This window comes from Balaenoptera borealis (assembly GCF_965194805.1).
Source record: "Balaenoptera borealis genome assembly, chromosome: 19".
NCBI lineage: Eukaryota > Metazoa > Chordata > Mammalia > Artiodactyla > Balaenopteridae > Balaenoptera > Balaenoptera borealis.
Genome location: NC_138878.1, coordinates 20335363 through 20349024, shown reverse-complemented (window position 1 = coordinate 20349024; position 13662 = coordinate 20335363). Strand labels below are relative to the sequence as shown.

The window sequence follows — 13662 nt, the reverse complement described above, 5'->3', positions numbered from 1 at the left end:
TTTCTCTGTCTCTAGATACGGTAACATTTATATTGGAAATATAAGAGAGTGCTGTGGAAGCTTTAAGCCCTTATCCTTTTCTGACCCTGACGTTTGTATGTTTCTCAGCAACATCCTTGAACTCACTGAGCCTCGTTTTTCTTGTCTGTTAAATAATTTGGTAGGTTCAAATTGGTGGTTCTTAACTATGAGTCCCTGAGACACGAAAGTTGCAACTGGAGTCCTTCCAGCAATTTTAACATCTCAAAAATGCATATAAAATCCCACATTTATCCTTGGTTAATCTGAAAATTAATTGGCAAAATTAACTGGTAAATGCCTTTGATGAAATGATAGCAAGTAGCCCCATAATTTGTGATCTGAAGCAAAGAGGCTACAAATAAATGATTACATAGGTAAGTGGAAATTATATTCAATAAGTGGGCAAAGTATCTGATTGGCAGGCTATGTATATACATATAAACATATATATTTGATAAATTTTAAGTATAATAATAAAAGCGGATTGTTTGTAAACATCTTTCAAACACATGGGGGTATGTTGTGGAAAAAAGAAATGAGTTTGGGGCGTAATATCGTGGACTAGCAGTTTCACAGGACTTTAGTGTTTATTCTGATAAAAGGATCCTAGGATCAAATTTGGTACAAATGGAGTGAAACATTTTGGCATGGGTTTTGGTTGTTTGTGTTTGTTCACTCTTTCGGTTTGCTATTTGTTTTCTGTACGGAATTTGCAGAGCCTCCTTCTTGGATGCTAACGCCCGCTGGGAATCTAAGCACAGTGGAGGAGGCTGGGGATATGCCTCCTCCCAGACACACGTGAGCATCAGTTCCCAGCCCCACCATCCCCAGCCCTGGCTTTGAAAGCTGCCAGTTTTCATACCAGTCTTCAAGTCCTGTGGTCTCTTAATTTGGATCCACAGTTGAATTTTATGATAAAACATATTTTAAGATAAATTCTTAAGTTTAAGTTGAATTTTAAGATATGGTTTTAAGAGAAAAGTTGCATCTAAGACTATATTTATTACTGTGACATGGTGCAATACAGACAGTATCTAATCCTCACAATAGTCTTGTTAGGTGGCCCTTTTTATATTTTAGAAACCTAAGACTCAAATAGGTTTTAGTGAGCAGGCCTGGACTCCTTATTCAAGTACAGTTCACTGGATGCTCCCCTTAGGCCAGGCACATGCACAGTGTCTGATCCTCACAATAGTCTTGTTAGGTGGCCCTTTTTATATTTTAGAAAACTAAGGCTCAAATAAGTTTTAGTGAGCAGGCCTGGACTCCTTATTCACAATGTGTCGCAAATCGCAATGCCATTCCACGGTACCTGTCTGTGCTTCTACTGAAAAGTAGGGCTGTCCTTCCAGGATACTGTACACTAACTTGGCACTGTTTCCATAGGTGGGGTCATCTGCGTCTGAAGCTGTCACCTGGATTACTGACGTTCCTTAAAAGTGAAATACAGTCATTAGCAACAGTCCCTCAGCTTTTCAAATTATCTTCTAGTTTGCAAAGTTTTATCTTAAGATTAAAAACTGAGGAGAGCCCCAAAATTATTCAACATGCTTTCATTTTCCGGGATTGAGATGCAAAAATAACCTCCCTCCCTCCCTCTCTCCTTTCCTTTTGGTTTAATTCCCATAGCTTAAAAATGAACTTTCTATATTCATAGTGCATCCTGTTATACTTAGTAGTTAAAATAATAATATGAACATTATTGCAAAAACATTCTAAGACCCATGCAACTGGAATGTTCAGTATATCAAATAATTAAATAAAAATCTTCCCAAAGAGTATAATAAAGGATAATTAATGATGAATTGCTTTTCATGAAAGGACAGAGTGCAGTCTTCCATCTGTAGCAGAGCAATAAATACATCGTTTTATTGTTGCTTTGCATGTAATAAAATGGCTGCTAATACTACATTTTAATTAATTGATGGCTATAAATATTGTACAGAATGTTGTTCCCTACTGGCATGAAAATTGCATCTTCCCACCTCTAACAGGTCTGGTAGTCATATAACACAAACCACCAGTAGACATCTGGTGAGACCTAAGGCAAGCATTTGTGGGTCACAATGGAAGGAAACCAGGGAATTGAAGGAAGATAGGATTCTGTTTTTCCTAGAAAAAAAACCTCTGTTCCTTGATGGTCACAAGTATCTGAGGGCATGAAATGCTGGGCTTCAGAATGGGGCAGGGGAGATGCTCAAGGGAGAGAGCTGGTTATTATAGAATTCCTCTGTGCCAGGCATTGTTTGGGGCATGTTCCATGTATTCTGCCCCTCTGCTGGGTGTTTTTACATTCACTGTGCTTGTGAGGTACTTAGTATGACAGGTAGGAAGTTTTGCAACCTATTTTTCAGAGTGGGTTATTACCAGAGTCAGGAGTCTACCCAGCAAACAACCAAACCCAAGTTCTTTCCGAGACAGTTTCAGCAGAGGGGCCAGGTTCTATGTGAAAGGCAAGGGAGCACATTTACACAGCCTCTGACAACCCTTTAATTTACAAGGCTGTCAGTGATTTTCACATGGCATAAAAATAAATCTCACTTTTTTTTTCTGTAATTCATTATTTCGTACAAACAACTTTTTTCTGAGCTCTTCCCACATAACTAGGCACTATTCTAAGTAGTGGAGATTTATAAGGGAGTTAATAAGCTCTATTCTCTACCTTCATGGTAGAGCTAGGGAAAGTATTATTTTTTATGCTTAATTTGCTTCGAGGAATCCACTAAGTTCATTACAACTCTTTGTATTTTACATCTATGTTGTTTAACTCTCATTAGAGTTTACATTATCCTCATTGTATAGATAACGAAACAAAAACTGAGAAAGATGTAAGATGTTGTCTGGGTTGACCTGGCTGGTCAGAGGCACGGCCATGATTCCAACCCAGTACTGTCTGGCAGCAGACTCTACTCTCATAGGCCACGATGCAAAGTCTGATGTTACTCCTTAAGCACCAAGCTGCCCCAAGAGGTGGGATCAATGAAAATTCCCCTCGAGCATCATGTTTGATAGCTGGCCTTTGTCCCCTGGCTCAGCTGCGGACAATGCTGTCCCCTATTTACTGATTTATTTGATGTCTGCTACTTCTCATTAAAGTCCCCAGGTGAATACTGAGAAACTAAAGAATTGGGCAGGGCAAAGGGAAGAGAAGAAGGCAGAAAAGGCTCAGCTGGGTTTTCATAAAGTATGAGAAGGGTTTGACTTTAGCTGGAGGAGAAGAAGGGGACAATTTTTTTTAGCATCAAAAGTTCTATATGCAGAATGGAAGGAGCTTAGAGTTGTAGAGTCACTTCTGTAGCTAACACTCTTGAGCAAACTGATTCCCAATCTTGGTGCTTAGTTTTCTCATCTGTAAAATGGCCCTGATGATCCTTACGTTCATGGGAACTTTATTTTATTATTATTTTTTAAATTTATTTATTTATTTTTGGTTGCATTGGGTCTTTGTTGCTGTGCACGGGCTTTCTCTAGTTGGCGGCGAGTGGGGGCTACTCTTCACTGTGGTGTGCAGGCTTCTCATTGCGGTGGCTTCTCTTGTTGTAGAGCACAGGCTCTAGGCGCACGGGCTTCAGTAGCTGTGGCACGTGGGCTCAGTAGTTGTGGCTCGCGGGCTGTAGAGCACAGGCTCAGTAGTTGTGGCGCACGGGCTTAGTTGCTCCACGGCATGTGGGATCTTCCCCGACCAGGGCTCGAACCCGTGTCCCCGACATTGGCAGGCAGAGTCTCAACCACTGCGCCACCAGGGAAGCCCTCATGGGAACTTTAAATCTCTGGTTCACATAACCATACTCACTCCCTGATTAGTACAGCTCTGATCACTGTGTGAAAAACAAATCCTTCTTAATATGAGGCATGCTTCTCAAAAGCCCACAACTACATGCATTCTATAAAGCCAAACAAAGGTTATTGCCAGGAGAAGGTAGCTAGTTGAATAAATCTTTCACAGAATTGTCCTCTAACAATGTGATGTGTCTTTATGCATGATAAAAGACATAGCTGCTTCTGAATTATTCTAACAGATGATGACACAGTGTCATGGTTAGGTGTATATTCTGGATTGACTTAATAGCTCAGATGACCTTGAATAAATTAATTAACCTGTTTCTAGCTTGGGTTTCCCATCTGCAAAATATGTCAAATAGGACCTGCCTCATTGCAAAGATGAGTCACTGCAAAGATTAAATGCAATACTGCATGTAAATCATTAATTAGCATGGTGCCTACATGGTACAAATATTGCCATTACTTATTGAACACCAACTAGCACTAGCGACCAGATGTATATTATTTCTAATCCTGCATGACTAGAAACTTTTATCCCCATTTTACAGAGGAGAAACTCAGGCTAAGAGAACAGATGCAACTGATTCCCAGTCACAAGGCTAATAAGCACCAGGGCCAGGATGACATGGATTTGATTACGTTTTTCCTACTCTTCCACACCTCCTCATATTTTGTAAGCTTAGAGTTTAAAACCTCAGGGCAATTTAAAATATTTGAAACTTCAGCTACGTATATGAAATTTTTTTGTTTGTTATTCTGCCATAGAAGATACAGCATACTTTCTACTTCCCGACTTGGGAGACTAGGCACCAGCCTGCCCACCCACAGAGACACCAGGCCTGCAGGTGGAGTGGGTCCGCCCTCCCCTGCCCTTACGTACCCACGTTGGACCTCTCGGGCACGTTGGCGTGATAGGTCTCGTGTAAGAACTCGGGAGGGTTGTCATTAATGTCCTGGACCTTGACGATGAATTCTGATGGCGGCTCCAGGGGCCGGTTGGTGTCCCTGTCCACCGCCTGAGCCATCAGCGTGTACTGGGCTCTCTCCTCTCGGTCCAATGTCTTGGTAGCATGAATGTTCCCTGATTTGTCATCAATCACAAAAATGGTTCCGGCTCCTTCACCTGAGAGAATGTATTTAATGTTCCCATCACCAGAGTCAATATCGGAATGAAGCTAGGAAAAGAGAAATCAAGATTTGTAATTCCAGGACGGATGCACTGGGGAGGTAGAGACACACATGCTGTTGAGACAATACACTGTTTACACACACACACACACACACACACTGAGAGGGAGATGTTCTCACCCCATTTTACAAATGAAGAAATGTAATCTTAGAGAAGATAATTGTCTTGGCCAAGGTCACACAGCTGGGGAGCAGTGAAGCCAGGGTCCAAACATTTTTAAATTTTAAGATTCATGCTCTCCCTCCCCCTCTCCCATTACATATGCACACATACAAAGTATATATAATATACATTAGTTCAGTTATTTTGAAAGAAATATGCACATACTATAGAAAATAAAAAACACACATTTGTGCAATAAGTAAATCTTATAAGTTCTGATTCCCATTCCTTCTTTTTCCCTGCTCAGAGACAGCTCTTATGACCAGTTTCTTGTGAATCCTCTAAGACATATTCTATGCATATGCAAGAATATCTATACAGATACACGTGCTTTGGTTTATTTTTACACAATAAAGTGCATAGTGCACATACCACTCTTCACCTCTGCTTTCCTACCACAATAAATTCAGAGGACCCTTCCACACTGGTACATATAAATCGACCTCATCAATTGTATGGATGTTATTATAATTTCAGTCCTCTTCCAAAGGACACTAAGATTCCAAAGGACACCAGGCTTTTGTTACCTCAAACAATCCATTGATCAGACTTTCTGGAAGACCTGTTGTGTGGCGCAGGAAGTATGAGGAGCTGAGGATGGAAGCTGCCTGCACAAGCCCCCATTCCCATCATAAGCATGGGGTGGGTGGGGTGGGGTGATGCAGCTCTTAGACATAGAAAGACTGTATATCCTTGGGAATTTCCCCTCTGTTGACAAAGCCCAGAGAAATGATGGAACTTGCCTAAATCCACAGTTGGCAGGGCCAGGAGGTCATCCAGGTCTCCTAACTACCCACCTGTGCCTTCTGCCTTGACTCTGCTCTGTGTTTTGTAACATGGAACTCCCCCCCAAAGACCACATCCAATTTTCCTGTAGCAATAAACTCTTTATTGTACCTTGTTGTCCAACCTCAATTTCTGCAGCTATCATCTTGATGAGTTCCTCTGCCCTCATTTTACCCTTTGTGGGAAAAGATAAGCATTACTTTCACCATTCTTATAGGCTTCAAGAGTAGCCAAGTGGATAAAAAGGCCTTGGTTCTACCTACTACATAAGAAAACCTAGTATAAACTAAAAAGCTTTATTCAAATGACATTGAAATATAATAATGCTTACTACTTATAATTATTATCTTATTATTTATTATTATAATTCTGTTTTAATATTATTAATGCGATTTTAATTATTATTATTATGAAACCAAAACCTAGAAAGCTTGTCCAGAATCACAAAGCAGGATTGAACACATTGCTTTTAAAAATTTTTTGTATTGTTTCAATTTCCCCCAAAATATCTAACTGATTTACAGTGCCTCAGTGAAACACCAAATATTTCAGCTCAGGGGGATACCTGTAGGTACAAATTACATGTTGATTTTAGTCTATAGTGCTTCTCAGGAAAAGAAAAAAAGCATACTTTCCTTCAGAACTTGTTACTCATAACAAGCTATGTGCTGTCATGAAATTATGACTACACATTTCTTATGAATAAGGCAGTTTGCGAGTAATATACAAAGCGATTTGAATATATGCAGCTAAAAAGGATGACCCAAATTGCCCCAGTCTTCATACAAGTTTCCACAGTGAGGGCAGGATCCCTGCCCCCATTCCTCTGGCTCCCCACCTAACCCCCAATAATAGTTTATGTTCATTTGTTTTCCCTGCCTCAGACCTGGCAAAAGTCAGGGGCTCAGCCACGTGAATGCGCAACAAGGAAATCAATGCAACACTTACTTTAATGGGAGTGTTTAGACAAGGAATGTTTCTAGGGACCTTCATATATTACATATGAATTCGGCAAGACTCTTGGGAATTAAACAAATTTCATGATCAACCAAATAACTGAAAAAAATTTAAATATACTGCTCATTATTTTTATCTTGTTTTCAGAGTTCTAAGTTGGATATAAATTCCTTTTTTTCCCTCTCCAACAAAGATGATCCATACAACCAACAATGATATTTATTAGTTTCAGCACAAAAAGCAGTTTGGCAAACATTCAATGCTATCAAGGGATCAGTTGCTGAGGTAGACACAGCCAGTTCCTAACTCCCAAGACTGATGGCATCCCCTCTGCAGAGCACAGCATGATGCAGACTGTGCTTCCTGCAGGAAATCCAGAAGTCCATGGTTTGCCAAATTCCACTTTTTGAGAGCATCTTAAATCACTCAAACTTGGATGTCATCAAATCAAAGGTTCTTAGGGAACAAGTCATCTAGTCTAGTCCTCCTATTCATGGGGAACTACAGATCAGCATTGTCTCAAAAGGAAGTTCCATAGTATCCGACCACTTTATTTCTTTTTACCCCCATCCAATCCGACATCAGGCTCATTTTCGTGTGTCTAGATTTTCCATCCTCTTCCATCTGCTGCCTTTTAGGAGGCATGACACCTGCTTGCTCCACAGAGATGCTGAAACGGCCCTCTAGGTCCTGTCTCTTCTGCACTCCCCACCCTAATACACACCCTGCTCCCCACTGAGAAAGTCCCCGTGGCAGATGTTCTATTTTCTAAGAACAGTTCACGCACAGCTCTCCACGTTGTTCAAGCCACACAGCTCCTGCTCTGGCTCAAGTCTCTTCTTCCTCTCTGGGATGGAAGGAATTCTATGTGCCAGTTGTTTCCCTGTGCTCCATTTCTCAAGGATACTTCTACTTTGGGTGTAATCTTTCCATTTTGGATATAAATGATGAAATTGCTCTAGTACATCTCTTCAAAAAGGCACTTTTCCATCCCTTAACAATAGTATTGAGACGCTAATATGAACCTCCTCCAAAGATGTCACTTCCATGAATATGGAATGCTCTTCTCAAGTTAAGCAGCAACTAAGATAACTTCATTGGAATCTATGAGGCTCAGAAATGAGCATCCCACAAATCTGCTCTTGTCCCTTTCCCCCTTCACAGGATAACTCTTACTCATCCTTCAGGTCACAAGTTGTTACCATTGTCTCCATGAAACTGCCCTTCATCCCTCCCAAACTTTACCATGTAGATTGAATTGCTAGTGAATTTCTTCATTATTCTGCTTCTTGTTTTAGTTTTTTAATTGCTTAGGTAAGTGTCTCTTTTCCACTAGTCCCTGAACTCTTTGAGACCAAGGACTATTTTACCCTAGTTTACCATTTGCCTCACTCTGTACCTTCCCATAGCAGGCTTTATGTTCTTATGTGTGTGAACACCTATCTCCTCGCAGTTCATGTCAGTGTCCTCTAAAAGATGGCTGTATGTTTTACCATAATTGATATAGCAGACAGTCAGTTTTTTTTTTAATTAATTAATTAATTTATTTATTTTTGGCTGTGTTGGGTCTTCGTTTCTGTGCGAGGGCTTTCTCTAGTTGTGGCGAGTGGGGGCCACTCTTCATGGCGATGTGCGGGCCTCTCACTGTCGCAGCCTCTCATTGCGGAGCACAGGCTCCAGATGCACAGGCTCAGTAGTTGTGGCTCACAGGCCCAGTTGCTCCACGGCATGTGGGATCCTCCCAGACCAGGGCTCGAACCCGAGTCCCTTGCATTGGCAGGCAGATTCTCAACCACTGTGCCACCAGGGAAGCCCCAGACAGTCAGTTTTTCAAACATATTTTGTTTGTTTTTGTTTTTTAATTTTGGCTGTGCTGTGCGGCTTGCAGGATCTCAGTTCCCCGACCAGGGATTGAACCCGGGCCTCCTCAGTGCAAGTGCCGAATCCTAACCACTAGACCACCAGGGAGCTCCCTCAAACGTATTTTGAACTCTCTACCCTTGCACTTTTTGGAGGGGGTACACAGAGAATGCAGGATTTCTCAGTAGCACTAAGACTCTCAAGCCTTCTGAAATGGGTTTTGCCATCCCTAAGCCAAAGTGGATAAAATTCCACCCATTCTTATGACACATCCATTCATCTTGTCAAATATTCACAGAGGCGTCCCCAAAGCTGGACTTTGGTACAGGACCTGGGGATACAAAAATGACGCTGTTCCTGATGGAAAGTAGCTCAGGGTCCAGTGAGGGAGACAGATGAATACGTAGACACGTGTACTACAGGAAGGAAAGCTATGATGAAAAGAGTCCAGAGCATCATAAGAACACAAACGATGGCATCCAAGCTGGGGTTTGGATGTGGTAGGGGAAATGCCCCCAGTTGGAGAATGGTTAAATAAATAATCATCATTTCTATTCAGTAGACTACTGTGTAACCATTATGTATTATGTTTGAGGGCATAACATCAAGTGGAAAACTGAAGTGTTCTTAACATGGATAAGTCTATGAACTAAAAAAAAAAAAAAAAGGCTAGAAGGATGTATGAACAGTGATTTTGCAGTTTTTACTGATGGCCAGACCATTATTATTTTCCCTCCTATATTTTTGTTCTGACCATACCCTAGTACAGGGATGGTGGAGAGTGAGAAATAAATGTGGAGTGACAGCAGCCTTACCCTGCCCACGAGCACGGGGTCAGGCCCGGTGTACTCCTCTATCACGAAGAACTGGTTCCAGACCCAGCCTCTCTTGGAGCGCTGCAGCACCTGGCCCTCCTTGCCCTTCTCGTGGTGCCCGTGGAACGAGGGTCGCAGGTGGCTCCTACGCTCCGTGGCGAAGGCCTGGCTATGGCACAGCATGCCCAGGCACACCAGCGCGGCTTGTAAACAGTAGTTCTCCTTCATTTTTGGTTACGTGGTAGGCACAGGAGAACGCGGCTGTCACCCCTTCCAGCGACTGTGCTGCGGCCTGGCCGGTGGTGGCCTGCCACGCGTCACGCCGAGCTCTCTCGGACTGGAATGTTTCTCCTCGCTGAGCACATCACGTCAGGGCTGCCCACTTCCCCGGTCGGCCTCTGCAGGGAGATAGAAAGGTCAGACTAGTCGCAGGCTCCATCCCCACTTCATTTCAATTCCATTCTGTAAACACTGACACACTTTGGACCCTGTTAGGGCTTTGCTCCGGGTACCGAGGCTGCAGACGCCAGTGAGAAATAGTCCCTGCTCTCTGGCCGTTTACCACGCGGTGGGTAAGATAAACACATACACGAAGAAACCCCTCAAGGTCGATATGAGGATAAAACGTGTGCGCTGTGGAATCCAGCTGCCCAGGTCTGAGTGTCACTTTTACCATTTTCTAGCTCTGGGTTTGGGGTAAGCCGACACTGAGCTCAGCTTGCTCATTTATGAAATGGGCTCGCGAATCGAACTCACTGCAAGATGTACACAGGGATACACGAGTAATACCCCTAAGTCTCTTAGCACAAGGCCTACTATACAGTAAATGCTTCATATTTATCTGTTATTATTATGATCATAACTGTGCTTGGGTATGTTTTTGTAATAGGGAAACTTAGGGCATTATGGGCGGCCAGGAGAGGAACACATAACTGATGGGGGTTGAGGATGGAGATGGCAGAGAGTGGGGACCGTTAAGGAGGACTTCCTGGAGGATGGGATGGATGGGCACAACCATCAGATGAGTTACTGTGATAAGAAGGGAATGGATGGGATGTCCAGGTAGAAGGAACAGCGTGCCCCAAAGCCCAGAGCTGGTCACAAGCACAGCATGTCCCAAGACTGTTTGGCTTACTGGATGGTATAAGAAAGGAGGAAGCCCGCAATGAATCCTTCTAGATATGGGAGGTCGGGGCAGACCCTAAGATGGTCACTGATGGCCACTAAAACATTTGTCTGTGAAATAATGGGTCAAATTCTCATTGTTGGATCAATATAGTGTCAATTCAGTAAGCAAGATTTGCTCTTGTCTGGTCCAGTGTCCACCCAAGAACCTGAAGATCCTACCTTAACCTGACAGTCTTTCCAAGGATACTTTATAAGCTCTCTCCAACAAGGAAAAGCAAAATAAAACAGCATCCCCACCAGCTGGTCCAAAGGTCTTGTTCCTGGCACCCAGCCATGACTCAGCTACTCATCGATAGTAAAGATGAGTGCTAACGCCTTTCCATGCCTCTTGTGGTTTCTCACCTACAGTCACTCCAGTCCTCTCTCCAGCACTCTGGTTCTTCTCTCTGGTCCTTAACTCCTGCCTCAGGTTTCTGGGCTTCTTCACGGGACTTTGTTTTTCTGGTGCTGGAAACTTAATTCTCCCCTAAGGAACTTCCAAAGCTCATTCTCCTATCCTAGGATCCTACACCTTCTTCTGGACAGCCATCCTCTCCCCTTGGAGCACCTCTCAGAAACAAGTCGGACCCCTAGTTCCCAGAACCACACTGTCCTCACTACCACCCCCATCCCCAACGGGAGGGACTCTCAGAAAGTTGCTGGGCATGGAGGATGACACTTCATTTCAACACCTGTGGGTCTAAATGAAACTGGTGAGATTCTTTTTTTTTTTTTTAATTGAGAGGTATAGTTGATTTATAATGTTGTGTTAGTTTCAGGTGTATGGCAAAGTGATTCAGTTATATGTGTGTGTGTGTATATAGGTTTATATATACATATATATATATATTCTTTTTCAGATTCTTTCCCCTTATAGGCTATTACAAAATACTGATTATCGTTCCCTGTGCTATACAGTAGGTCCTTGCTGGTTATCTATTTTATATATAGCAGTGTGTATATGTTAATCCTGAACTCCTAATTTATCTCCCCCACCCCATTTCCCCTTTGCTAACTCTAAGTTTGTTTTCTGTGTCTGTGGGTCTATTTCTGTTTTATAAATAAGTTCATTTGCATCATTTTTTTGTAGATTCCACATATAAGCAATATCATACGATGTTTTTCTTTCTCTGTCTGGCTTACTTCACTTAGTATGATAATGTCTAGGTCCATCCATGCTGCTGCATATTGCTGCAAACGGCATTATTTTATTCTTTTTTGTAGCCGAGTAGTATTCCATTTTATATATATATATATATATATATATATATATATATATATATATATATGAGCTGCTAATGCCTTTCCATGCCTCTTGTGGTTTCTCACCTACAGTCACTCCAGTCCTCTCTCTAGCACTCTGGTTCTTATATATATATCTCACATCTTCTTTATTTATTCCTCTGTTGATGGACATTTAGGTTGCTTCCGTGTCTTGGCTATTGTAAATAGTGCCGCAGTGAACATTGGGGTGCATGTATCTTTTCGAATTATGGTTTTCTCGGGATATATGCCCAGGAGTAGGATTGCAGGATCATATGGTAACTCTACTTTTAGTTTTTTAAGGAACTTCCATACTGTTCTCCATAGCGGCTGTACCAGTGAAATTGGTGCGATTCTTGAGTGTTGTAGGAATAAAAACCATCACCTAATTCTTTGCTATATGATTTGGATGAAGTGGTTAGATGTGGGGGGAGGGGAATAGGAAAGAGAGAGAATGCATCTTGGCAGAGTGGAATGTACCTAGATTTGGAGGTCAGGTAAAGCTGAATTGGAATACCACTTCTATATATTTCAATCAGGGTGGCTTCGACATGCCAGTCAGGCACTCTTAGCCTCCTCAGTCTCATCTGAACAATAGGAATGACAAGACTTGGTACACACATGCAGGGCTGAAGACAGAGAGGGAACTGGGCACACACTGGGTCTCTTCCTCTCTTTCTAGAGCACCACAGTCCAAGCATGCAGCCCTCACTCAGCAGAAGGAAGTGCTCTTGCCTTGCAGGTGGAGATGCCCAGAAGACAGGGGTGAGGTGCTTTCTCTAAGACAGGAATTGAGGAATAAGAGTTACATGGAGGTACCACAGCCGTCTGGCCTTAGAGGTCTCAAAAATAAGGGAACTGGTGGCATTCTAATTTGCTGGTGCAGAACCCCTTTCTTCTGAGGCTCTTTGATTTCATCAACCCGAGTCTTTCTGCTCCTTTGTAATATGGCAAACTGTTATCTGGGGAGGCCACAGATGTGCATTCATTTCAGGTGTCCATCACTGTCCTCAAGACCATTTTATGATGTTTTATGCAAGACCCTTTTCAGGGAATAGGGAGTTTAGTGTTTGTTGTAGACAGACTCTGGGATATGTAAAAGGCTGTGTGGAAGAGAGAGAAAGATTCAGAAGGCAGTGTCCTCACTTAACAGCTTCACCCTGAGACTCAGGCATATCAATACTACATCAAATGCTGTTTCTTACAAGGCAAACTGACTGCATGGAAAGAGCACAGGGAGGGACCAGAAGGAGTTGGATCCTACACTGAGGCAATGTGAAGCCATAGCAAGATACCTGCATTTAAGTCAAAAAGCCAAAGATATGAGTAAGAATCTGCCACTTAGCTGGTGGTGGGTCCTCCCTCAGCTCCGAGAGCAGTGGCTCTGCCTCATTCCCTGTAAAGTGAAGCCATTGGGTGACATTTTCTACAAGTGGTTTCCAGGTTCATGTTCTTGTTTGGAGTTGGGGTGAGATATCTTGGGGGCACTTCTGATTCATACACCATCTCCTTACTCTACTGGTTTCCTCTTAATGGTTGGGATGATATCTTATTCACAATTAGATGGCCAATGCCTGAGCTCAAAGCAGGACACCAATAAAAGCTGAATGTATGACTTGAACCCCATACTTCAAGTTCAAACTTGATATTGCCACCATA

At 42.5% G+C, this 13662-nt stretch overlaps 1 protein-coding gene across 2 annotated transcripts in view; it reads right to left on the bottom strand.

The window, feature by feature from the left end:
- The window catches only part of CDH11 (cadherin 11), a 149874-nt gene that overhangs the window by 41760 nt on the left and 94452 nt on the right, over positions 1–13662 (bottom strand). For both annotated transcript variants that reach the window (XM_082368906.1, XM_082368907.1), the window contains 3 exons: positions 9574–9971; positions 4685–4979; positions 1334–1453 (listed from right to left, as the gene is read on the bottom strand). In XM_082368906.1, the coding sequence (XP_082225032.1) occupies positions 1334–1453; positions 4685–4979; positions 9574–9801 (643 nt within the window). In that variant the 5' untranslated portion in view covers positions 9802–9971. The remainder of the gene's footprint in view (positions 1–1333; positions 1454–4684; positions 4980–9573; positions 9972–13662) is intronic.